General features: G+C 50.0%; 1 protein-coding gene across 1 annotated transcript in view; it reads left to right on the top strand.

The window, feature by feature from the left end:
* The window catches only part of ARHGEF3 (Rho guanine nucleotide exchange factor 3), a 220,129-nt gene that overhangs the window by 39,926 nt on the left and 154,557 nt on the right, over positions 1-25,646 (top strand). The window contains 1 exon segment of the mRNA XM_051979161.1: positions 7,869-7,935. Coding sequence (XP_051835121.1) covers positions 7,869-7,935 — 67 coding nt within the window.

The following is a 25,646-nucleotide window of genomic DNA, read 5'->3' as shown; positions in this document are numbered from 1 at the left end:
TGCCCTTCTTGTGAGACAACATCTACAAACCCTAGATTATCCCGGGGAAGTGTCCGGCCCCGTGCCCTTGTCCGGGAGAGCTCCTCCTCACTGTGATCCCTAAAAGCCGGGGAGCGACATCCGTTATGGCTCTCCAGTCCTAGTCACCACAGTGTGCGCGTGGCAGGATCTGAATCCCGTTTTCCTGGCATGTGGGCCCGCTCTGTCTCAGTCAGTCATCAGGCTTGTGTCTTGGGCATCTTCCCCATGCCGGGGCCCTAGTGGTCCAAAGCTCCCCCGCCCAGGGGAGCCCTCCCCTCCCTCAGCCCAGGGGGGCCTCCCTCCCTCGTCAGTGCCTCTGGGAGGAGGCGCGTGCAGGAGGCCCCCTCACAGAGAAAGCCCGGAGCGCGGGAGTCCGAGGGGGCTGCAGGAAGGAAGCCTCCCCGGGCTGAGAGTTAAAGCGGAATCCGTTTGAAATAAGCGCCAGGGCCAGACTTTGAGACCTTTGGAGAGCCAACCGGTCCTGCCACGTGTTCTCGGACATCTGCAAGCCGGCTTTCCTGGGTGTGGCTGCTCCCTCTGGGGACGAAGATCCCGCCCTTCTCTGGAACTGGGGCAGCAGGTGCCTGGAGTCCGGAGGGCCCGGATTCAGATTTAGCCTCAGACACTTATTAGTGGGACTCTTGCAAATCACTTTCCCCTCAAAAAACCCGAATTGCAGTGGTTGGCAAAGGTACCCCTTGGGCTGCCCCAGTGGGGATGGGCCGGGCATTGGTAGCTAACTACTAGTACTAGTCAGGGCAGCTTCCCTAGTTACTGGGGTAAGACACAGACTTGGGGGACGGCAGAAAAAAGCCACCAATTGGGAGTCAGGGCCTGGGTTCAGACCCAGATTTGCCTCCGAAGATCTGAGTGACTCGAGCCAAGCGCTTTTTCTTATCCTTAGTTCATCATCTGTAGAATGAGGGTCTTAATTTAGAAAGCCTCCCAGGCTCCTTCCAGCTCTCCGAGCCCAGGGTCTCATAGCTGGCAAATAAATGCATGTCTTGGGCCTCTGCCTCATCCCGGCCGTGTGGTCCTGGGCCAAGCCCTTAAGTTCTCAGTTTTGGACGACACTCTAAGTCCGTGGGCCCGGGGAAAGTGTCGGCCTGCCTTAGTGGAGGGAATTTCCTCACCTGGGAGTTCCCTACATCAGTTCTGTCACAGGACCGTGTTCCTAGCAGGGCAGCCGAAGCCCTCCGCGGGCCCGATCTTTCCAGCTGGACGTCCTCCCAGCCCAGCAAGAAACGCTGGGTCACCTGTCCAAGGGCCGGTCTGGCCAGCGACCGTGAACAAGCTCTCCGGCCAGCTGGCCGGTGACCACATCTACTTCTATTTAAGATTCCTGGGTCAATCCTGTTAGTATTTTCTCCTCAATAGAGAAAGAAACTGGGCATTTTCCTTCTTCCTGGTGACAGCATGGAGCGATTGGGAGAGCTCTGGATCACTCTGGATCAGGAATCAAATCTTTGAATCTCCCTGGGGTCATTTTCCAATCTCTGTGAACTTGGCTTAGCCTTTGTCACTAGAGCTCTAGATCTGGAATGAATAAAATCTGAATTCAAATCTTGCCTTAAAAATTTACCAGGTTAGTGACCCTGACCTCAGCCTGCCTCAGTTTCCTGCTCTGTAAAATAGGGCTAATGATGGTCTAATAGGATCGTGAAGGGAATTGATTGAGATATTTATCCACCCTAAAGTGCCGTAGAAATGGTAGCTCTTATTTCACCTTCCTGGGCCTCAGTTTGTTCAAGAAAAGACATTGGACTGAATGACTTTCAAGGTCCCTTTGAACCAGATAAAAGCCTGTTTAGGAAACGGCTCTCTCCAATATGGCAGCCCACCTTTTTGAATCTTAAGAATTAGTGAGACATAGAGCACTATGTAGAGAGAGTGAGTTCCCCGTGGGGAGCTGGGAAATTGGGTTCTAGATCTGACTTTGGTCTTCAGCTAGTTATGGGCCAGATCACGGGGTCCAAGTGCGAGGAGAATGGCTGAGGGGGTCACCAGGTGACCTTCGGCTTCCCAGGAGCTGGAGATGCCCGGATTCTTACAAGGAAGTCACGCGGTGCGTTTCTGTAACCGTACTCCAAGTCGTGTCTGAGGAAGAAAGTCATGGTAAATGGTGGAGAGGGAAGGGGAGGGGAGCAGCCGGGCCGCCCCAGTGTTAGCGCCGGAAGCCTCCTGGCAGCAGAAGCGGCCATCGGTGCGTCCCATCAGTCCTCCCTCAGGAGCCATTTTGGAAGTTGCCTGTAGGGTCCTTTCCTAGCTGGAGAAAAGGGTCTTCCCAACATGCTTCCCGGTGGGATAGCGGAACTCGAGAAGTTGGGAGGCCTTCGTCAATCCTGGCCCTGCCACCGATGAGCCCTGTGACTCCTGACTTAGAATGAGGGTCCGAGTTGGACTCTGGGGTCTCTAAGGCTTCTCTCAACTTGAAACATTCAATGATGATGTGTGAAACACTACAAAAATGAGCGTGATTATCATCGGGATGAACAGAACTTGTATTTTCTGCACCTGCATCTACATTAGAGAATTCACTTAGTTCCCTCAAGACGTCCATCCAATAATTCAGTGATCCAGGGAGTGCACAGAGCACCGGGCCTGGAGGTGGGAAGATCGGATCCGTCCTAGCTGTGGGATCCTAAGCAAGTCACTTCACCCGTGCCTCAGTTTCCTCACCTGTAAAATGGAGATTAGAATAGCGTCCCACTCCCAGAGTTGCTGTGAAGAGCACATGGGGCATTTTTAAAGGCTTGGCTTGCTGGCATTACTAACTAGAATTAATTATACTTACGGATCATAGCTTTAGAACTAGAAGGGATTTTAGTGGTCACAGAGTCCAGTCTTTCCATTTTACAGGTGAGGAAACTGAGACAAACAGGTTGAGTGACTTGCGACCCCTTTTCACTGCATCAAACAGCCTTTTTTTCAGCACTTGAGTGGGCCTGCCGTCTCATTTCTGTGGGTATTAATGACAGTGGCTTAAATCACAACTCATCTATAGATCTTCTTGTCCAAGGAAAGGCTGACCTTCGGCCTTTCCCTCTCCTTCTCTCCCTTTCTTTCTCCCCTCCCTGTCTCTCTGTCTCTCTCCATCTCTCTCCTCTTTCCCTCTCCCCTTTCTTGGTCCCCTCCTCCTCCTCCCCCTCCCCTCCTCCACCTAACACCATCATGGCTCATGCTTTCCAGCTGTGTCTCTCACCCTCGATCCCCATGGACCCCCTTCCTTTTCAACCATGTGTTTCTAACGCTGCTTCCTCCATGGCAATAAGCCACAGTCCCTTCACACCCGCCGTGCATCTCTCTGTGGCCCATACACCCACCCCCATGTTGATTCCAGAGATTACGGTGGTGTCTGGGTCACAGTCACGGAGCATTACCAGAAACAGTATTTTAAATCTCCTAAAAATAATTTTTAAAAATCCTGTATCTTGGAAATTAAAAAAAACAAAACAAAACAGGTCATCCTGCTTTTTCTCTGCTGATTTGTGTGTAGTGGAGGAAGTTGGAGATCATGTTAATAGGGTTTCTCATAGGATGAAAATGATTGTCGACGTGCTCCCTTTTGAGTGGCCTTTTGCTCTGCCATTTGCAAACATTCTGTGTTTTTCAGAAGACCTGCTGTCTGGCTTCCTCCTGCGCAGAGGGAGAGGGAGGAGGATACTTATTAAAATCTCCTACAAGACTCCATTGATCGATGCAGGGACCAATCGTTATTTCAGGGACCGAATGAGGAAGCGAGTAGCTCCCCCCACCTCCTAACCCCCCATCAGAGAGGTGCCGGACTCGGGATGCAGAATGAGTCTCGTGTGGCCCCGCAGGGACTCTGGCTTTTGCTGTTTTCTTCAATTGGCTCATGGGAAGGAGGAAAAATGAAATGCTTATTAATTGAGGGAGGAGGAAGTAAAAATTAAAAACAAAGCAAAATAACACCTCCTTATAGTCTTAGAGAATTGATTAGTAGTTAAATGGCTCGAGGAGGGTCTCACAGCCAGCCTCAGACAGGGCTCAAAGCCAGGTTCTCCAGGCCAGCTTTTCATCCATCACGCCGAACTGTCTCTCATCCTGAGTTTAGGAGGAAGAAGAAAATCATTTTAGAACGGACACTTCTTGACAGCTCTTGTCAGATGTCAGTCATAGCTACCTGTGTCAGGAGTGTTTATAAACCATTAATTAACCTAAGGACTCTTAGCATGACTTTTACCAACTGGTACGTCCTCAGAAAGAATACTCATGGGGAGAAAAAAGATCAATGGGAGTCCATTAAGAATCCATACCGGGGGTACTGACTCAACACAGGCTAGCGTGGACAATTGGATCGGAAGGCTGGAGATAGGGAGAGAATGTTGAAAACAGTAATGAGATTTCTCCGTCTCTGTTTTCCCAGCCTCTGGTCTCGGGGCATGGAATAATTTGAAGTTGCCAAGAGTTATGGGCTGATAACAGGCTGACGTGATTAATCCTTTGTCCGCAGAATGGCCCTAACGTCGCTTCGAGTCCAGGGCCCTGATAAATTTATTGACCTGCTAAGCAAGGAAGAAACCTTTAGCCCGCGGTCAGGTCGGGGGAGCTCCGTCTTTCCCCAAACACCGGCCTGAGCCAATTTCAGTGGGGATTTCTCGGGGTTTTCGTTTATAATTTATAGGCAGCTTTTTAGGATACAAAGTTCCTGTGTACCTTCCTGAAGTACTCAAATGGGGAAATGTTCCACAGAAAGCAGTCTAATTAAACTGACAAACACATTGACCAAGTGTGACCGTGTTCCACATTCGGAATACTCCGTGCTTTCAAAGAAAAAAGGGAGGGAAAAATTTTTCTTTTTAAAAATATATTTCTCTGGGATTTTTTTTTTTGATACTACATAGCTGAATTTTCCTCCTGTATTCCTTCTCTTCCCTTCCCAGAGAGGAATACTTTATTATAAAGAACTAAAAAGAAAAAGAGGAAAACAAACAAGGTCAAAAATAGGTGACGGGGGATGCAATGTCTTACTCTCCCAGGCAACTCCTCCCTCATTCCCCATCTCCACTTCTGCAAAGGAATGGGGAAAAGGCAGTCTTTCCCCAGATCTCTTTTGGGGTCAAGCTTGTACTTTGTAATTTTGCAACATTTGTTTTCAGTTGTTTGGTGGTAATCTTCCTTTTCCATTTCCGTTGTAGCCCTTAATGTCTATTGTCTTCCTGACCCGGCTTACTTCCCTCTGCATCTGTTGCCATGAACCTTTCTATTGCTTCATCAGCTTTTCAGCACGGAGATGTCTCATTCCATTTACTTGTCCTGATTTGTTCAGCTATTTCCCAATCACCGGGCTTTGTTCTAGGTTTTTGTAGCCAGAGAAAATTCTGCTGTAAATATTAGTTTTTACGAAGGCTTGGTTAACATAGTCATCTTTGGGATATGTGTTTAGCAGGAGGATCTGTAGATCTATGGACATTTTAGTGGCTTTCCAGAAGGAGTCAGCTTCACCAACAATGCATCAGTGAGCCTGTCTTTCCACAGTCCCTCCAACAGTGACTATTTTTCATCTTTGGTCAATCTTGGACAATTTGTTGAGCGTGAGGGAAAAACCTCAGGGTTGTTTTGATGTTCATTTATCTTATTATTAGTGATCTGGAGCATTCTTTCATGTGGTTGTTATCGGCTCGCAATTCTTGTTTTCAAGGATTCATCTCCTTTGACCATTTCTTTATTTTTTTCCTTTTTTTTTTAATTATAGCTTTTTAATTTACAAGATATATGCATGGGTAATTTTTCAGCATTGACGATTACCAAACCTTTTATTCCAATTTTTCCCTTCCTCCTCCCCACCCCCTCCTCCAGATGGCAGGTTGACCAATACATGTTAAATATGTTAAAGTAGAAATTAAATACAACATAAGTATACATTTGACCGTTTCTTTATTAGGGGATGGCTTTCGGTCTTACACATTTCTGCTGCACGTCTCTATGTGTTAGATCCCAAATTTTTGCCCAAATTTGATTTGGAGAGTTTTTCCTTCGCTCCACTCTTATCCTAGATATATTGATCTTGTTTTATTTTCAGTGGAACTCCTCTCACCTGTAAGTCTGTGACGTTAAGTTTAGCACATCCTTCGTAAGTTCCTTACTTGCCTTGAAATGTCACCGGGATAGATTTGGGGATTCGGAAAGTGGATGTGTTTGTGATAAGACAGAGTCAACAGAGCAAGAGAAAATGCACACGAGAATCCTGCCCTTTACTCAGTTACCAGGAAATAAATGAAAGACTTAGTCTCATTCTCCCCACGAACCATACTTTTGTCACCTTACCAAAGACCGTTGCTTTTGTTCATTCTGAAGAGGCAGTACGGGGCAGTGATCAGAACACTCAAGAATTAAGTATTGCCTTCAAATCCAGCCTCGAACACTCACTTAATCTCTTGGACCCTCAGTTTCTTCATCTGGTTTAAAGGGGGATAATGATGCCTCTAGTGATTGTGTCCTCGTGACTCTGCGAGGAAACTTGTAGAGAGGCAAAGAACGCTGGATCGGCACTCAGAGGGTCTGTAGTCAAATCTGGGTTCTGCCACTTACTCCCCATGGGGCTCTGCACAAATCAGTGTAATTCCCTGGGACTCGGGTTAATAAATGATGGTCTCCAAGCTCCAGCTTCAGATACATGATCCCGTGAGCAGATGAGATAAAGTAAGAAAAATACCCCGTCACCCAGCAAGTGGCTTTGGGAATATATGTGCTTTCCTGGAGTCAGATACTTCCTGGCTGTGTGGCTCAAGGCAAATCACAGGGTCTGCCTCAGTTTCTTCATCTGTTAAATGGGAGTAATAATCACAGTAGCACCTATTTCCTAGAGTTGTTGTGGGGCTCAGATGAGTTAAAGCGCTTTGCAAATCTTACAACACTATAGGGAGGGTAGCTCTTATTTTTGTTCATTATTATTGAAGCCTTGTCTAAATCTGTTATTATAAACTCTTAGAAAATATAGTTTTTCTTTATATTTTATATATTTATTGTATATATAATATTCTTTACATGTACTGCCTGGCTCAGCATAAAATATACACATTACACATGATATCACACGCATGCATGTTGTATCATCGTGTGTGTGTTGTATGTGTATATACACACGGCCTAAATAGGGCCACTCTCCCGGCTTCCCTGCGGCCCCGGCGGGCAGAAGGTGGCCAGGCTGCCAGAGGAGAGGCTGGGGCTGAGCTGCAAGGAGTAAACATCAGGTGGTTGGGGCACTGGGGAATAGAGCGTGGTGTGTGTGAGGGACAGAGACGCGGAGAGAGAAGGAGACAGAGGGCAGAGATCGGGAGCCCATCGCGCCCGCTCTGTCTCCAGCCGGCTCGTTATCGTGAACCGGGCTCCTGCGAGGTACTGGCTTGGCTTCTTGCGAGGGAGAGAAAAGTCATCTTTCAGAGAGAGGGAGAAAGAGAGAAGCAGAAAGAGATTCAGAGAGACAAAAAAAGAAAGAGAGAAAGAGAGACAGAGAGAAAGACACACACAGAGAGAGAGACAGAAACAGAGACACAGAAAGAGATGGAGAGAGACATAAACACACAAAGGGAGAGTCAGAGGAAGGAAGGAAGGAAGGAAGAAGAAAGAAAGAAAGAGAAAAGCAGAAAGGGAAAGAGAGATGGAGGAAAAGACAGACACAGAGAAAGACGAAGAGAAGCAGCCGGCCAGCCGGAGAGGTGGGGAACAGGGAGCCGGGCAGGATTAGCTTTCTAGAGCCGAGCTGCAGAAAACTTACGCCGTGTCCTGGCCCCGGGTCCCCTCCCTTGGAGGAGCTCCAGCTGGGCCCGGGGACTTGTCAGAGCCTCTGGACCATCAGTGACCCTCTTCTCTCTTTTTCTCTCCAGGCCTAAGCGACAAAGGCAGAACAACTTTTCCATGTTTCCCTCCCCCAAAGGCTGGAACTTCAGAGGGGTAAGTGATTTCCGAGCCGTGGGGGTGGGTGGGTGAGGCTGGACAGCTGGGTGGTGCAGTGGGTAGAGCGCCAGCCCCGGGATCAGGGGTCCCCGAGTTCCTTCCAGTCTGTGATGTTGGGGTAGGGAACGACAATGGGGAGAACAAGCCCCACAGGTAGGAATTCTCCGCTTTTGGGCTGCTAAAATTTCCGTGTACTCCAGGCCCGATGAGGCAACCAAGGGTGGTGAAAATGTGAAAAGGACTTGATCTGAGTCAGAGGGACTGGATTCAAGTCCTGCTCTGACACTTCCTAGCTCTGTGACCGACATGTCACTCTTCTGGGCCTTCTTTTCCACATCTGTGAAATGGGAGAGTTGGATCCATTGGACTTAATTTCTTTAGTGTTCTAAACTCCTCGGCAGGCTGGTGGGGCCTGCGGACCCCACTCAGAACGCAGGATTATAAAGGAAAGCAAGTGTACCAAAATACAGTTATTAAAATATGAAAAACGTTCTCATGTCACAGAAATATAAACCGAGGCAGGAAAGGCTCGCCTGAGTAGCTCTCATTTACGTGGGTTATGAGCACCATTGGTGAGATTTGAACTTGGATCCTCTGGTTCCAAATCATTCTCTTTACTGCTTGGGCCTGAGAGGATTAAGAGATGGGTGAAAGCCACCCACCCCGCTCCCTTCATCTGACAGATAAGGCAACTGAGGCTCTGGGAAGCGAAAGGGGCTCGCCCAAAGTCCCCCGGGGAGTAAGAGGCAGAGCCGAGATTCAAACTCAGGCCTGGTGCTGCCCGGCTGGTCCCGCTTTGCCACGTCCGTCCCCTGTCTCCCCTTCAGTCCCCCCTCTGTGCAGCGAGGCCCCGGGAGCGTTGATGAGGAGCATCCAGATGGCTGGACTCACTTTGTGCATCTGAACCACGCGCAGACCTGGGACACGAGCACGATTTCCACTGTTAGAGACTTTAGAACTCACTTCTCCCTAATTTTGTTTATTTCTTTAATTGAGTTTATTTCTTTTTTTCTGTAAGGAGAGTAAATCAGCATTGCTAAATATTAGCAAATATGGGGGGGAGGTTAAAGAATCCCTCCAGCGCTGGGGCCTCCTGCACCGGAGACTCATGGGAGCCCTCGGGGCCTCCGGCCAGAAGCCCGGGATGAGCAGGCCCGGCCCCAGGCCGCGGCTTCCTCCCAAACACAGCCGATGCTCCGGGTCCTTTCTGGCTCGAAAGCGATTTCCCGGTGCTCTGGCCCGTCCTGGAGCCGTGTCCCTGAGGGCCATGTCCCCGAGCACTGGGGCCGGCATCCCCCAGGGCCGGGGCAGGGGCTTCTTCCTCCCTCCTCACGCGGCAGAGGCGCAGCCCGCCGGACGCTGCCCCACAGAGCCCTTCCGTGGGTCCGCGCCGGGTCTGGACCGGGGGAGACTCAGCCTCCGGGCAGGGGACATTTCAGACAAGGGGACCCCCTTCTCCTCGGAAGGAACGTGGCCACGATCAAGGGGCCCCAGAGACGCAGAAGACTCGGGCCATCAACCTTGAATCCAAGCGTTTTGCCACCAACGGGGGCAGGGGAAGGTGGCAGCGGGGGGGGAAGGAGGGCAGCTTGGATCCTGAGTTTGGATCCCGCCTCTGCTGCTCATTCCGGTGGGACTCAGACGAGCCCCTTTTACTTTCTAAGCCTCAGTTGCTTTATCTGTTAAATGAAGGGGCTGGAGGGGCTGAAAACTGGGGCCCTGGTTCTGTGAGCTCGTGGTCATTCTTGTTGATTGTCCTTCAGTAATTCAGGCAGCCGGGTGATACGGGGGGACAGAGTGCCAGCCTGGAGTCAGGCTTTATCCCTGTGTGACCCTGGGCAGGTGTCTGCCCTCTGCCTTAGTTTCCTCATCTGTAAAATGAGCGGGAGAAGGACGCGGCCGCCGCTCCAGCGTCAGGAAGAGGCTTCAGCCAAACGCTCCTTTGGTGCCCTGGGTCACTCGCCCGCCTGGCCGGAGCACCTTCTCCTGCTTCCCACCCCGGCGGCGCCTCTGGTTGTTGGGATGGACACCGCCCCTTCTCTCACTGCCCACAGTTCGGGCAGGCGGTTTCCCCATTTCATGATGAGCAGACTGAGGTCCAGAGGAGTTCAGCCACTGCCCAGGATCATCCAGGTTACAAGCAGCCGAGCCTGGTTCCTTCACTGCCCAGCCCTCCTGGCATGTGCCAGGTGCTCCTTGGGTGCGGGCACAGCCTCTGGCAGCCGTGTGGGCAGGGCGGGAGACTCACAAAGGGGACTCACAATGGGCCTGAGCCCCGAGCTGGCTCTGTGTCCGGGGGTGTCAAGTGGTGGGGGCAGAAGCAGGGGCTGTGTCTGCTCTCGGGAGGTGCCCGCAGCAATGCTCTGTGCCCGGGTGCCTGGGAAGAAGGGGTGGTCCCTCCTCACCCGGGGACACCCCCCTCATCAGCCAGCCCCCCACGACGCCCTCCCCGTCCTCGAGCCGCCCTCCCCCTCCCTGAGCCTTTTCTGAGCCCGTGGCCAGGCTGCAGAACGAGCAGGGCTGTTTGGGGCTGGCTTAGCTGCCACAAGAGGGTCTGAGGGGCCAGACTCAGTTCCGGTCTCTGCCTCAGCCGCTCTCAGTAGCCCTGAGGCCACTGCCCTCGAAGGCTCCCATGAATGCCCCGATCCTTAGGGGCTTGCGCGGGGTGGAAGGGCTTTTGGCCGGTGCATCCGGCCCCTTGGACAGAACCCTTCTCAGGAGATGTTCCCCTGCAGACGACAAATGCCCAGGGCCACAAAGGAAACCAGCAATGGCGGCCTCCACTCATCCAGGGGCTTTTTAAAACCTCCTCATCCGACCCCCGGCTTAAGAACCCCTGGACCTCCTTCTTCCGCTCCTTGAAGTGAGACCAGAGGAAGGAGGAAAAAACACAGGGAAAACCCCCATGTTTCGGGGTCTGACCCAATTCCACGAGGAAAAATTTCCATCCCGGTCAGCGCCTCGGTCGGCGTCCCGGGAGTAAGACGAGCCGGCCGTCCCCCGGCAGGCCTGATTATATTTGAGGTTATTACCTATCGATTTTCTTACACCGAGAAACAAAGCGAGCAGCAGAAATAGACCGGGAAGAAGTCTAGAATGTCCAGTAATTGCTTTCTTCAGGCTCATCGGAATAAAAGCAGATCCGGCAAATTAAATTCAGAAACGCTCACCTCCCATAACGCAGCGGGCTGGAAGCCGCCCGGCTCGGGGGCTTTCTTTGTGGTCCTGAATGTCGGGCCCCTTCCCCCATCATCCTCGCCCAGGTCAAACAGGGCAGCGAGGGAGTCTGGGAACTTTTCTTCCATTTTGAAACCCTGAAGCCCAAATATCTCTTCATCTTTATCACAGGCTGCCTCCCGCCCTGTGTTTGGAGACAAGTAGAGAAGAAGCCCCTCTTTTATGGGGGAAATAGAAATTCCCACTTTGACTTTACGCCATCTTGTGGGCCCTCGGCACCTCTCCCCATGGAGGCAAAATCAATCAGGCCATTAACCAGTCAGCATTTATTAAATACTCTGTATATGTCAAGAGTCAGCATTTATTAAGTACTTCAGGTATTCTGGAAATCATCATTTAGTAAGAACTTTGGGTGTTTCAGGTTTCAGCATTACTAAGGACTTTGGATAGGCTAGGAGTCAGCATTTATTGAGTACTTTGTGTATGCTAAGAGTCAACATTTATTAAGTACTTTGGGTATTCTGGGAATCACCATTTAGTAAGAACTTTGGGTATGTCAGATGTCAGTATTACAAAGGACTTTGGATAGATTAGGAGTCAGCATTTATTGAGTACTTTGTGTATGCCAGGAGTCAGCATTTAATAAGTACTTTGGGTATTCTGGAAGTCAGCATTTAGTAAAAACTTTGGGTATGTCTGATGTCAGTATGACAAAGGACTTCGGATAGGCTGGGAGTCAGTCAGCATTTATTGACTACTTTGTGTATGCCAGGAGTCAGCATTTATTGAATACTTTGTGTATGCCAGGAGTCCGCATTTTTTAAGTTCTTTGGGTTTGTTAGGTATCCATATGTATTGTATTTTATCCACACATTTATTTTTATTTTATACCCAAGTATTTTGTGTATACCAGACAAGAATTTGTCTCTGCCCTAGGGGATTCTGGGGTCCCAGAGGTGGGGCTAGAAGGGGCCCGAGAGACCCTTTAATCCAGTCTTGATAAGCAACAGCAGAGTCGTGCAAGTGACTTGTTCATAGAGGTGGCACTCGAACCCAGGTCCATGGCCTCTAAAGCCACAGTCCTTCAGACTGGGACTCAAGGCTAGCAGGACCTGTAGGGGAAACTCCCTGGAGTGCAGCCTGTCTCCAGAGCGCTTGCTGGTCATGTTTCGCTCCTCCAGACCCATCTATATGGAGATATAATAGTGCTCCTCACACTCCCTTCACAAGGTCGGTCCTAGTGAACATAAAGTGCTTTACATCTTTTCTCTAGGCCGGTGAGTGTGACAGAGACTCCTCCCTCAGAAGCAGGATTGTCCCGGGTTCGAGTCTCACCCCTGACCCATCCTCGCTGTGTAACTCTTGGCAAGTCATTGACTCTTCCCGCAGGGCTGTGAGCTTTAGAACTGGTGTCAATCAGCATCAGTAAAGAGATTTTCCCCACCTGGGATTCCTTGTACTGATCAAATCCCGGGTCCAGACTTTAGAGATCTTAGTGTGATTGTTGCTGTTTCCTATTGAATGGACCCGCTGTGCTCATTTGGGAAAAGGAGACCGGTCGTTTTCAGAAGCCCGGAAGGACGATCCTTGATGCGACCTCAAGACCGAGGTCATTTCAGTCACTTTGGCGCATTTCCGTAAAGGCTCATCGATTGCCTCTGAGGGCGCTGGGCTGCCAGGGCCGGAGACTTGCCGTCCGTCTGGCAGGGGATGCCCCCGCACGTCCCTCTCGGGGATCTCTTTCCCCCGAGGAGACGCGGCCGGCTTTCTCCTCCTCCCCCACGTGCCGACCGGTACCTAGAACTGGCTGTTCTCGACCCTCCCTATTCCGCTGAATTTTTCCCCAAACCTGGAAACCCAAACTCTGTGCATTCCACACATAGTTTCCCTCGCGGCCGGTTTGGCTGCCGGGGAGAGCGCTCCTTTCTCGTTTCCAGGGGGACGGCGGAGACCAAAGCCCGTGTACGTGGGGTCGGGGTCGGGGGTCAGCCTGCCTTGGGCCCATTGGCCGTACTGCCATCGCCGAGATGCCCCGGGCCCTAGGAAGAGCGGGTGGGATGAGTCCGACGCCAACATCATGAGCAGGAATAAAGCGCACACGTGAGAGAGAGAATCTGGCTTTGATCCCACCGTTACCTAAGGTGGAATCTTAAAAAAGAGATGAACATCTCTGTCCGTAGGAGGTGCGAATCGGTATGTTCGGAATGGGTGACCCTGAAGGATTTTTTTGGCTTCCTTTTCTATAAAAAAGGGCCATAAATCTCATCTCTGAGCTACAAGGAAGGGGAAAGTCCTTTTCTGAAAAGAAATCAGCCCAGGAGCCTAGAAACAGTTGGAGAAATTGAGCCAGGACATTTTGGGCAGGTCGGCAGGACAGTTCCTGGGACGCGGCCCGCCAAACGGGCTTTCGTCAGAGCCATGGGAACTCTTCCTTGGGATAGTGATGTATAGGGCAAGATTGCTTTCCTGCTCAGAAATCTCTCCTTCCCCCCAGTTCTAGGTGATCATTTCCTTGAGTTCCCTGTTATCGAGTCCCGGGAACACAGAATCCTGAAAATAACTTGCTGGGCACTCAGTGACTCATGCAGACTCCCTCCTTCTGCACGGGTGTGCGCAGGTCCTCCCTGGGGGAGGGTCTCATCCTCCAAGGGACGCGGTTCACAATCAGGGAGTCGATCAACGCCTTCGCCAAGTGCTTCCTATAAATCAGCCACCATGTTTGTCATGGTCTGACCCAGGTTAGCTTGTGAGAAGCAGTTTCCTTTGGGAGAAAAATGATCGAGTCTCAAGGGCGGATCTTAAAAATGGAAAACTTTTATGAGAAAGTGCCAGGAGCAAGAAAACTGTATAAAAATGTATCCATGTATTGTATTAACAATACTTTAGCATATTTAACATGGATGGGACTGCCTGCCATCTAGGGGAGGGGGTGGGGGGAAGCAGGGGAAAAGTTGGAACAGAAGGTTTTGCAAGGGTCCGTGCTGAAAAATTACCCATGTATAAAAAGCTAGAAGAAAAAAAATAATAAAAAGAAAAAGAGAGAGAGAGAAAGTGTCAGGGATGGGGGTTTTCACCGGGCTGCACTTCTAGCACACTGTTAGTAGTTTTAGGGGTCTTAGTTTTTTCTTGGAGTATGGAATACTCCTCTTCTTGTACCATAAAATGGCAATCTTGGACTGGATCTCTCTCACTTCGGTGCCTTGCTTTGAGCCAATTATTGTCTTACTGGTCCTCAGTTTACCCACCTGTAAAATGAGGAGCCCGGATCGAAAGACCTGAAGGGTCTCTTCTAGCTCTAGCTCTCTGGCCTCATGATCCAGAGATATATGACAAGCCTGATGTAGGGAAAGCAAAATGGCTGTGGAACTCTGCCCGGTTCCAGTTCTAATTTTCTGGCCTCAGTTTACTCATCTGTAAAAGGAAGAGGGGGTTGGACTATATGATCTCAAAGGTCTGTGGACACCTTTAAAAAACAACAGCAATAACAATCCACCTCATGTTATTTGTTTCTTTGCTTATTTTTAGTGTTGATCTATTCCAAATTTTCTCCCTCCCTTCCCCTGCGAGAAGGCGAGTGATAGGACCTCAACGCGTCTTCCATCTTAGCCCCACAGCAAAAATAAGACGAGGAAATGCAAGTTAAGCGAGGAAAGGAGGCTGCGGGCCGGGGCCAGAGGATGCCTTACTACGTCCCCCTCGGCCCAGGTATTGGGTCAGACCTGGCTGTGCCAGGCGTGTGCTGTACTGTACAGAAAGCGCGCTCACACAGAGCGAGGCGGCCGGGGGCGTCCGTGGTGGTGCCCCTTGGTCTGGCGTCTGTTAGGGTCAGAACGGACAGTTTAAGTGAAGCCTCGGATCTGGTCTTTGAGGAAGCAGGAGACACCGAGCTTGAAATCTCGCTGCCTCCGTCTGCGGCGCTCCAGATATTCCTCCTCTATCGGCTCCGTTTGCTCGAACGCGTCCCCTCGGTCATCGCCGCTTGCGGTCGCCGCGTTCGCCTTGGCCGGACCCCATCCCGGGGCCTCTGCGGGGATCCTCGGGCCGGCCAACCCCTGGGACGGTTTGAAGGCCTTTTCCTGAAAACACACGTGGGATCGAGGAGCCGGCCCTCCCAGGACTAATTAGTGCTGGCTTTTAAGGGGGTCCCAGTGGGGGCTGAGTCAGCGCTGTTCCCGAGACCCCGGGAGCTGATGCTATAAGTAATTGTCCCCCATTCAGAGGGAAGGGGGAGGCTGAGAGTGCTGAAGAGCATCGGCCGGTGGGACCTGCCTCTGCATCATGGACGGGTCTGCTCCTGGCGGCTTGGGGATCCTCGGTCAAGTTCAAAGCCGCTGGGCTCTCTCCGCCCTCCCCACCCCCAGCCCCTCTCCAGGGGCAGCCGCCGGTTAAGCCAGGGGGTCACCATCAAAAGCGGGCTCCATTTTGAGTAGATTACCTTCTCTTGGCCCTGCGCCCACAAGGTCAGGAACTGAGGCGTCCAACTGGAACGTAGGAAATGCATTTTTTACTGGTAGATTTATGCTACTGTCTGTTAATTCCACCCCCTCCCCCCTCCTCCCCTAAATCCCACTGCAGGTTCTGCGCCCAGACATTCTGAGCTGAATGGGGGCTGCTGGGAGGGCCTGAGGTCGGAACTTTGGTCGGAGGAAACGGTCCCTTCTCCTCTGGGGATGGCCCTTCCCAGGCTGAGGTCGGCCTCCTCCAGCAGCATTTTCTCCTGTCATCGGGGAGATTTAGGGGACACCCTTATTGGCAGACATTCCCCTGGGATTTACGGCCTCCCAGCAGCAAGAGATGGAGGGGGAATTCCATTCTATCGATTTCCCCCGAACGGCCCAGTCACAGCCTGGACCTCTCACGGGCCGCGGGATTCATTCCAGGGAGCGCTGACTTGGGAGTCCGGGGAGCAGGGTTCGAGTCTCCGCCTCTGGGAGCTTGCATAGATCACCTCCTGCCCCTGCGCCTCAGGGAGGGAGCTGGGGTCGATGGGCTCCGAGGGGAGGGGGTCGTCCTGCTCTGACGATGGACCCTGCGGCAGAGGAGGAGAGCTGGGTTCAAATGCTGCCTCCCCGGGAGTCAGGGCTCGGGTTTCATCTGTACAAGGAGAGCGTGGGACTTGAATCTGAAAAAATAAGTCCAATAACAGCCCAGTAATCGGTCTCCTTGCAGTTTTCAAAAACCATTTTTCCAGCAGAGCAGCTGGGGCAGCCTGAGCAAATAACGTTTTGTTTTTTGTTTTTTGTTTTTTTATTAAAGCTTTTTATTTTTCAAAACATATGCGTGGGCAATTCTTCAACATTAGCTCTTGCCAAACCTGGTGTTCCAATTTCCCCTCCTTCTCCCGCACCTCCTCCCCTGGATGGCAACATATATGGTAAACATGGTAGAATATATATTAAATCCAATATGTGCAGACATATTTATACAATTATTGTGCTGCACCAGAAAAATCAGCTCAAACCAGGAAAAAAAAGCAGAATAAAACGTAAGCAAGCAACAGTGAAAAGAGTGAAAATTGAGCAGATGTCTTTATGCTCGTTCTCCAAAGAGGGAAACTGAGTCATAGAAAGGTCTGGGTCCCCGCCTCCTGAAGCCAGTTGTTTCCCGTGCATCCCCCTGCCTCTTTGCCCGAACTGACCGCGCAGTAAAACTGTCTGCGCCTGTGGATTCCCTGAAGAGATGCCCCCACGAGCGGCGGCGGTGGCGGGAGCCGGCCGGGGGATCACGGAGCAGATTTCCTGTCTCCAATCAGCAGCGGGCAGGGTGTTCCCCGGCCCTCCCGGGCCTTTGTTGTTCAGCCCTGCGGAACGTGGGCAGCGTTCCTGGGCAGGAAGGTTTTCCTCCCGGGGCAGAGCTCCGGTCACAGTTTTCCAAGGGCTGCTGACCTGCTGCGTCCCGACTGCAGGCGGGGCGTTACCATCTCTGCTGGCGTGGGCCAGGTCTCGGCTTTAGGGTCCTAGCTCTCCAGAGACAGCCGGGCCCACCCCCGCTCCCCACACCCTACAGGGGAGCCCCCTGAGAGCCGCGGCTCCGTCCAAGTCTCCCCCGCTGACGGGGCCTACTCTCCTTGGCCTTCAGACCCCCCTCTCCAGTGATTCCTGTGCGGGCCTTCCCATGCTCACAGCATTTTGGAAGAAACGGACTTTTTTCCTTAGTCGAAGGCGCCAAGGGTCAAGCTGGACACTTGGGTCCCCAACGGGGGGTTTCCTCATTCCCCTCGGCGGCCTGTGATCTTGCCAAACGACTTCCTATGGAGCTCTTTTGCATGGATCTGTTTATTTGTGTTGGTGCTGTAGGTACTTCCAGATGGGTTTGCTGTGGCCCCCAGTGGGAATTGTTTTCCCTTCCCATCCGTGTCCTCAGTCCCAGGCACACAGTAGGCACTTACTTAATGCTTCTCCGTGAGTTTGAGTTGTCTGGACCCCCGAGGTCAAACAGCCCAAACCCCACTCATTTAAAATGGGGAATCTGAGAGGTCCCCGATCATGGCGGAGCCCGGAATCCAGACGGATCCAGATCCTCGAGGTCGGGGCCGTTGCCGCTGTCGCCGCGTCTCCGACAGGCCGGATTTCGGCCATGTCCCGGCTGGGCAGCCTCCGGCCACCTCCCGCCCCGATGGGAGAACGGAGCTAAGCGGGACCAAAGCAGGCGGCGGGGGGCGGCAGGAGGGGCTCGCGCCACCGGCACTGGCGTTCTCTCGGTGACCCCAACGGGCTATTTTTCCTTTCTCTCTTTTAATCTACATTTAACCTTAGCAATGATGTCATCCAGGGCTTGGGGCTTCGTTATCAGGCGCAGGGAATTTATGGGGAAGGTGTTTGGGCCGTAAAGGAGAAGGGCCGTTCTTTGCCTTATCCATAAATTATCTGAGGGGACTCTGGGTATTTTCAAGTCTGAGCGGCGCTGGCTTGGGGTTAACTCATGGAGAGCCCAAGGATCTGGCTTTTCCTGCGGTGGAAGGGCCGGGGGAGGAGGGAGGCCCGTCGGGGATTTTCTGCGCGTTCCTGCTCCCGGCTTGTATTTACATGTAGTCTGAGAAGGGAACAGTTAGGAAAGGCTGACATGCAGACTCACACGTGGGGAGCAGCTCTGTCCCCTAACCAGCCCTCGGCGTCCTGAGAGTTCTTGGACTTTTTTTTAAGTTTTGGGGCCTTTGCTTTTGCTTTGCGATAATTTATGGACATTATTACCCCTCCCCCATGGGCAAGGAGCCTTCTCTCGGAGTAAAAGCTGGTGGCAAGGCCCCTTCTGTGACATCCCGCCTCGGCAGCCCCCCCACTCTCCCCCTGAGGAGCCAGTGGAGAAGCGTTTCTTCATTTTTTTCTCCAGGAGACTTTGAGACAATTTAATGTTTTTCCTAAAGTGCCCGTGCTTGTCCCCCAGCTCTGGTTGCTGGCTGGCCGCTGCTCTGGCGCGTGGGGCCGATGCCGTCCGAGCGTGTCACGTGTACCCCTGCCCCCGTGGACAAACGCAGGGGTCCCGGGGTGACCCCAAAGTGCCGCTTGGCATTCAGGGCCCTTCGCCACCTGTCCAGTCTCCTGATACTTCACTCCTCCGGACGTGCTCTCGTAGCCAGCGACTTCGGCCTCCCGGACTCCCCTCAAACGGGACCCTCTGTCTCTCGGCCCTGGGTCCTTCCCCAGCCGGGAGCGTCTCCCTCGTGACCCCCCTTGCCCTTTCAGGTCCCGGCTAACGTCCCACTTCCCCCAGCTCCCTTTGTCTAAATGCCTCCTTTCCAGATCTGGGGGGCTCGTGCCCCTCTGTTTGCACATTGTCTCCCTCCTCAAGGGCAGGACTCATTCCCCTTCCTTTGTGCTTCACACAGCGGCTGGTGCTTAGTGGGTCCTTCATGAAGCCGCCTTGGCCAGTGTCTCGTGGAGTTTGGGGCCCACTTTCATGTTTCGTGGCTAAAGCATTCTGAGTCCCCAATTCCCTTCCAGCGTTTCCTCGGATCCCATTTTCCGTCTCTTCTTTCAGGAGCGCCCTTGGGGCCCTTCTCTGAGGCTCCCCCATAGACCGTGAGGGCCTCGGAAATAGAGACTGATTCTTTGTTTTGGGTCCCCAGTGCTGAGCCCAGTGTCTGGCACACAGTTGGCATTTAATAATTGCTTGTTGATTGACAGTCAGCACTAATGTTTTCCCAAGCATTACTGCCTCCCCTTACCGGGGAGAGGAGGGCTCCTCACTGCAGCGGTCTCTGCCTCGGGGGCAGCGATGTGCCCTCCTGGCTTTCCCGGGCACAGCGTGTGAAGAGGCTGGTTGTGGCCGAGTGACGGGGGGTGTTCCCTTGGGCACCTGAGCTCCCTGGGCTGGTGGCTGCTGGGCTCTAGGCACCTCCCTGTAAACACAGCCCCAGGGTCCCCACGGAGGAGCGGGAGCCCCTTCGGGACTCTCCCAAGCTGGCAAAGCCTTGGGCCTCCCAAGCCGCCGGCCCGTCCCAGGACCTCGTGACTCTGGTTCTCGCTCAAAGAACTGAGCTTTGCAGCTGTGGCACTGAGGTGGCAGGGGCCCCAGCAAGCCCTCCAGGGGGAGCCTCAGCTCGGGAGCCCCGCCGGTCCGGCCTGGGGTCCCCCTCCCTGCCCCCTGGGCTGCCCGCCCTTGCTGACGGGTCTCCATAGGAGAGCTTGCGGACACACCTTCAGCGTCTTGTTTCCAGCTTGTGTGCATGTGTGTGCATGTATGTGTGCATGTGTGTGTGCATGTGCTCTGCTGTGAATTCTTGCTCACTCCCTCTTTCTTTTCTCCTTCTTTCTTCCTTATTTTCATCTCTTCCTTCCCTTTCTTTTTCCTTCTCTTCTTTTCTTTATCCTCATCCTCTTTTTCTTTTTCTTCCTCTCCTAATTTCTTCCACTGCTTCATCTCTCTCCTTTCTCTGTTTCTGTTTTTCTTCTTTCCCCCCCTCTCTCTTCCTCCTTCACGTTCCTTCCATCCTCCTCTCCCCGTCTCCTTCCCACTTTTTCTCCTTTATCCCTTTCTCTCCAGCTTCCTTTTAGCTTTCTGCTGAACTAATCATTAGCAGTAATGACTGACTCAGTTCCTTAGCTCCAGAACACATCTGTGATGACGTGTGTGTGTGTGTGTGTGTGTGTGTGTGTGTGCGTGCGTGTAAAACATCTGTAGTTTGAATTCATCTGGAAGGTGATGGGGAGCCACTGAAGCTTCTTGGGATGGCTCTTAGGATGAATTACAGATCCTTCAGAGAGACTTTACAACCTGACTACCCATCCCCTTTCCACCCTGATTGAACACTATTTCCTTTTCACTCCTTCTTCCTTCCCTCCCAACTATCCTACTTGCCATTCCCTGAATTTAGGGTTGAATTTCCCCTCACCAGGCCTTTGCATAGACTATACTCTTTCTCCCCTCTCCTTAGAATCAACTATTTTCCTCGCAGGCTCCTTGCAAGAAATCTCTCCTGTTGATTAGTGATCCTTGGGCTTTGTGGGGGAGGGGGTTCCTGTCCCCAAGGCGGCCTCTTTCTGGTCCTCAACTCAGCATCCTCTGGGCCTTTGCCTCCTCCGTTACCTCACGTGCCTGAAATGCCCTCTCCTGCCGGTGCCAACAGCCAGGATCTCCCCTTGTGCCATTTCCTAAGGGAGACCCGGGCTGACCCCTCACCGGCCAGCTGTAGGGCCTTCTCTCCCCTCCTCCATCAGTTCTTCCGAGGGTAGAGTGGATTCCTGTGCGGAATCAGTCAGTCGGCAAGCCTTTCTTAAGGGCCTGCCAGGGGCCGAGCCCTGTGCCGGGCGCCAGGGTGGGAACTGCAAGTCCTCTGAGGGCAAAGCTGCTTCTGGTTTTTGTTTCTGTGTTCTGAGCGCCAGCAAGTCGTAAGCACCTCACAGAAACTCCTTGCACCAAACCAGCTTGGCCGGATTATTGGTGCATTCTTTCTTTGAAAAGGTTTTTATTGATGTATTTTACATATTTATTGATTTTTTTGTTGTTTTTAGATGTTTATTTTAAATATATATTTTTCCTGAGGCAATTGAACTTGAGTGACTTGCTCGAGGTCCCAGCCACAAAGTGTTGTGTCTAAGGCCAGATTTGAACTCAGGTCCTCCTGACTTCAGGGCCGGTGCTCTAACCACTGCACCACCTCGCTGCCCCTCTTTTAAATATTTATTGATATATTTCAACATATTATAGATCTATTTTGTTTTTACATCACCAATACAGACTTTATAACAAAAAAAAAAGACACAATAGGAGAAAAAACCCAAACCGGTCTAACAAAATTAACCAGCACGTCAAAATGTTGGATTTTCTCATTGTCCCCATCCTGCTCCTCCAGTCAATGGGCTTGCCTCTAGGGGTCCACTTACCGACAGGTGGGTGGGCTGAACTGGAAGATGGTTGTGCCTTCCCATCTCTCCCCCCATTCTCCACATGTATTTACAGCCATCAGTCATGTAAATTTAAAAAGAAAATAGATTTTTATTGGTATCTTCTGTTTTTTCCATTATCTGAATTTTCCTCGGTATACCTCCCCCCCAGTCATCCCTTAGAACAAAGACTTTTTAAAAAATGATGTTACATTTGACCCTTTGTTCCCATAAATTATTCCTAAGGGGACACTGAACATCATTGGAAAAGCAGGAAACTACAGTTTGGCTCTGCTGTGTCCAGTTGAGCGTGTGTGTGTGTGTGTGTGTGTGTGTGTGTGTGTGTGTGTGTGTTGTGTATGGATATGCATTAGTGGGGGGCATGGGGATGTGTGTATGTGTGTGAGAATGTGTTTAGTGGGTTTCAACTTAAAATAGGGCTCCTCAAAATATAGAGTGGGGCTTCTCAGGGATCCCTGAGATCCATCAAGTGACCCATAAAGTCAAAACTATTTTCACAATAATACTAAACTCTTTAAATTTCTATTACAATGAATCTCCGTAGGAACAACCAACATAAACAAAAGACCTTTTGAGAGTGGTCCCTCATCATAGTCCTATTAGCTACAATAATTTGTAAGAGTGTAAAGAAGTCCTGGGGCCTAAAAGTTGGAGAATGGCTCACCTAGAAAATCGAGTTCTTCATGTTAGTTTATTCAAGGAAAAAAAAAAATCCAACCCAGACAGTTATTTAAATAGCAAAAATCCCCCAGTGTTCAGATTGTCCATTCTCTACCTGCTCTGTCAGTAGGAAGTAAAGCGGTGGCCATGGTCTTCAAACGATGCTCTGTCTCACTCCTCGGCCCCCGGCGATCAGGGTTAAAGCCGTCTCTCCCGAGAAGAGAACCAGAGGGGCAGTCGCATGGAGGGGACTTGTAGCCCCTGGAAAAAAAAAAACTTTTTTTTTTAGTCCATCTTCATTTTATCTTATTTATTTTTTATTATAGTTTTTATTGACAAAACATATGTATGGGTAATTTTTCAACATTGACCCTTGTAAAACCTTCTGTTCCAACTTTTCCCCTTCGTCCCTCCACCCAGATGGCCGATAGTCCGATACATGTTAAATATGTTAAAACATATGTTAAATACAATATATGCATACATATTTATACAGTTATCTTGTTGTACAAGAAAATTCGGATTTAGAAAGAAGGTAAAAATAACCTGAGAAGGAAAACAAAAGTGCAAGCAAATAAAGAAAGAGTGGAACTGCTGTGTTGTGGCCCTGAAGAAAAACTTGGCAAATATACTTATTGCCCACACAGGACATTTTCAATGAAACTCAAATGGTAGATTAAAAAAAAAAACTATGTATTTTGAAACCTTTTTGGTTAGAAATGTTTGCTTAGAGGGTCAACGTAAATCTAGTCTGGCCACAGACACTTAGTGGCTAAAAAAAGTCACTTAAACTCTGTTTGCCTCAGTTTCCCTATCTGTAAAATGGAGATAACAATAGCACTCACTTCCTAGAGTTGTTGTGAGGATAAATTTAAATATTTTCAAAGTACTTTGTAAATCCCAAAGCAGTAGTATATAAATACGAACCTCTAGGATTGTTATTGTTATTATTTTTGTACCCGGCTCGACTGGGAGTATTCTGCCGAACAAAACCAGGAAGAATCGTACGGGGATGAGTCGTCCGGCATTGAGAAGCGTATGTGTATTTTTAGTTCCAGTGCAGAATCCAGAAATAGACATTTTCATATTTGTTCATTGTGGAACCTCCAGTGACCTCAGGTCAAGTCCCACATTCTTTTCATCCCTTCCATTGCCTTCTGGGTTGAGATAATAGCCAGTGTTTTGGAGCAGGGTCAATGTTTCCAAATAGCAGATGTCATTGGAGCCGGTTCATGTCATGTCCAAATAGGTCTGGCCCGAAATGGTGCCGTACTTCCTCTATTTGTTGTAGATCCTCCTACCTAGAACCATGTTCTCCAATTTATCCCTGAGCACGAATTTCCTCTCCAGCCCATGACATCGCTGAGCCACGGCCGTTCGGACCCCGCTTGGAGACCTCCGGTAAGGGAGGGCCCGCCGTTCTGAGACCCCTCGAGATAGCTGTGATTGTTTGGAAGAGAGAAGGTCGGGGTTTGAGGAAGGGGTTTCAGGCTACGTGTAAGACAATCCTGTCCCTTTGCTCTGGGTTCCAGGTCCACAATATATGATCAAAAGTCATTATTCATGTCCCAGTATGACTCCAATACTACAAAGCCTCATTCCAAAGATACAGGCTGGTGATTTTTACTAAAATTTTGGTCCCTCTCTATTAAATTCTATTTTTAATTTATGGAATAAAACAAGCATTTCCATAACATAGTACAGCTTCAAAAGATTGATTGTACATGATTCTGCGATTCTACCAAACACAACTTGCTATTCCTTTCAAATATACAAAATTATCACGGACATTTCTTTTTTTTTTTCTTTTCTTTTCTGCAGATTAGACAGTAGACACATAGACATAAAGTTACTCTCTACATACTTCTATTTATTAGTTTTCTTTCTGGACACAGAAGTTCAGTTCTCTTGGTCCTGCTGATTTCACTCTACATTTTTTCTTGCATGTCCATTTTTAAAAATCATCGACTCATCGTTTCTCATAACATAGTTGCGTTAGCAAAATAACTGTATAAATATGTATACATATATTGTGTTTAACATATACTTTAACATACTTAACATGTATTGGACTATCTGCCACCTGGGGGAGGGGGTGGGGGAAAGGAAGAGAAAAGTTGGAACAGAAGATTTTACAAGGGTCAATGCTGAAAAATTACCCGTGCATGTGTTTTGTCAATAAAAGGCTATGATAAAAAATAAATAAATAAAGAGAAAAATATAACAAGATTGCATTATATCATAATGATATCACAGCTTGTTCGACCATTCCCCAATTGATCCCTGCAATTTCCAGTTCTTCCAGTTTCCTAGGAAACCTGGATAATGAAAAGAGACAAACAGAAAGAGGGGATTTTGAGCCGGGGATGGGGTGTGTCAGCACCAGGGAAGGCTTTCCTAAGAAAAGCCCCCCACACTGACGTGGAAGGAAAGTGGGGATTCAGAAAGGTACGTGAAGAGGCAGGGCACATGGCAAAAATGAAGGCATCCAGACGGGAAATGGAAAGCTTTTGTTTATGGAACAGTATGGAGCCAGTGTGGCTGGACTGTACAGTGTGTAGAGAAGAACCAAGTGAATAATAGTGAAGGCAATTTCTATTTTCTCATCATCAAGGGGACAGAGCTCCACTGAAAGTTTCTGCTCTCAGGGGTGTCGGTCACAACTGCGCCTTGGAAGATGGTCTTGGTCTAGGTATGAGGGATGGATTAGCAAAGGGAGATTTTTAGGCAAGGACACCTTGCAGGAAGGAGACCCCAGGGACAGACGACGTAGGAAGGGACAAGGGCCAGAACGAAAATGGCATCTGCAAGGATTGTTGCAGAGGCAGAAATGGGCAGGGTTTGGCGATTGGCTGGAAAGGATGAAGTGGGAAAAATCAAAAATGGCTTCAAGGATCATTTAAAAATATACAAAAGAGAACAGAGAATGTAGGCAGGCAAATTGAATGAAAATAAGCTGCACTTAGATCAGTGATTTCCTACACAGCCCTCTTTTTTTGCTCTTTAAATTTGGAAATGTTCACATTTGTTGATAAGTTCGTAATAATAAAATGAAAAGGTGTTAAGTTCTTTTATTTATTTACTTATTTATTTATTTTTGGAGGCATTTGGGGTCAAGTCACACAGCTATGAAGTATTAAGTGTTTGATACTGGATTAGAACTCAGGTCTTCCTGACTTCAAGGCCAGTTGTCTATCTACTGCGCCATCTAGCTGCCCCAGGTGTTAAGTTCTTAATAAAAAAAAAGAAAATCCAAAAATTAAAGCACTAAGAGGCTCCGATTTTCAAACTTTTGTGCCTAGGAAGGTGGTTTTGGTTTGAAAGCAGTGGATGAGGGGGATGGTATGGTAGCAGAACATCTCAGCTGCAATACTTGGCAAACTCGTGGCAGTGAGGAAGGGGAGAGCAGGAGAAAGATCAGGGCTGGAGAGCTGCACATAGCTGTCCTTTATCTACTGGGCGGGATCTGTGGAGATGATCAGGGGCCTAAAGGAGATAGTGGAGAGAGACTGAGCCCAAGGACTCAGA

This window comes from Antechinus flavipes, chromosome 1, assembly GCF_016432865.1.
Source record: "Antechinus flavipes isolate AdamAnt ecotype Samford, QLD, Australia chromosome 1, AdamAnt_v2, whole genome shotgun sequence".
In the NCBI taxonomy this organism is placed as follows: Eukaryota; Metazoa; Chordata; class Mammalia; order Dasyuromorphia; family Dasyuridae; genus Antechinus; species Antechinus flavipes.
Note: the sequence above shows the minus strand (reverse complement) of the source record. Positions and strands in the feature narration are given on the sequence as shown.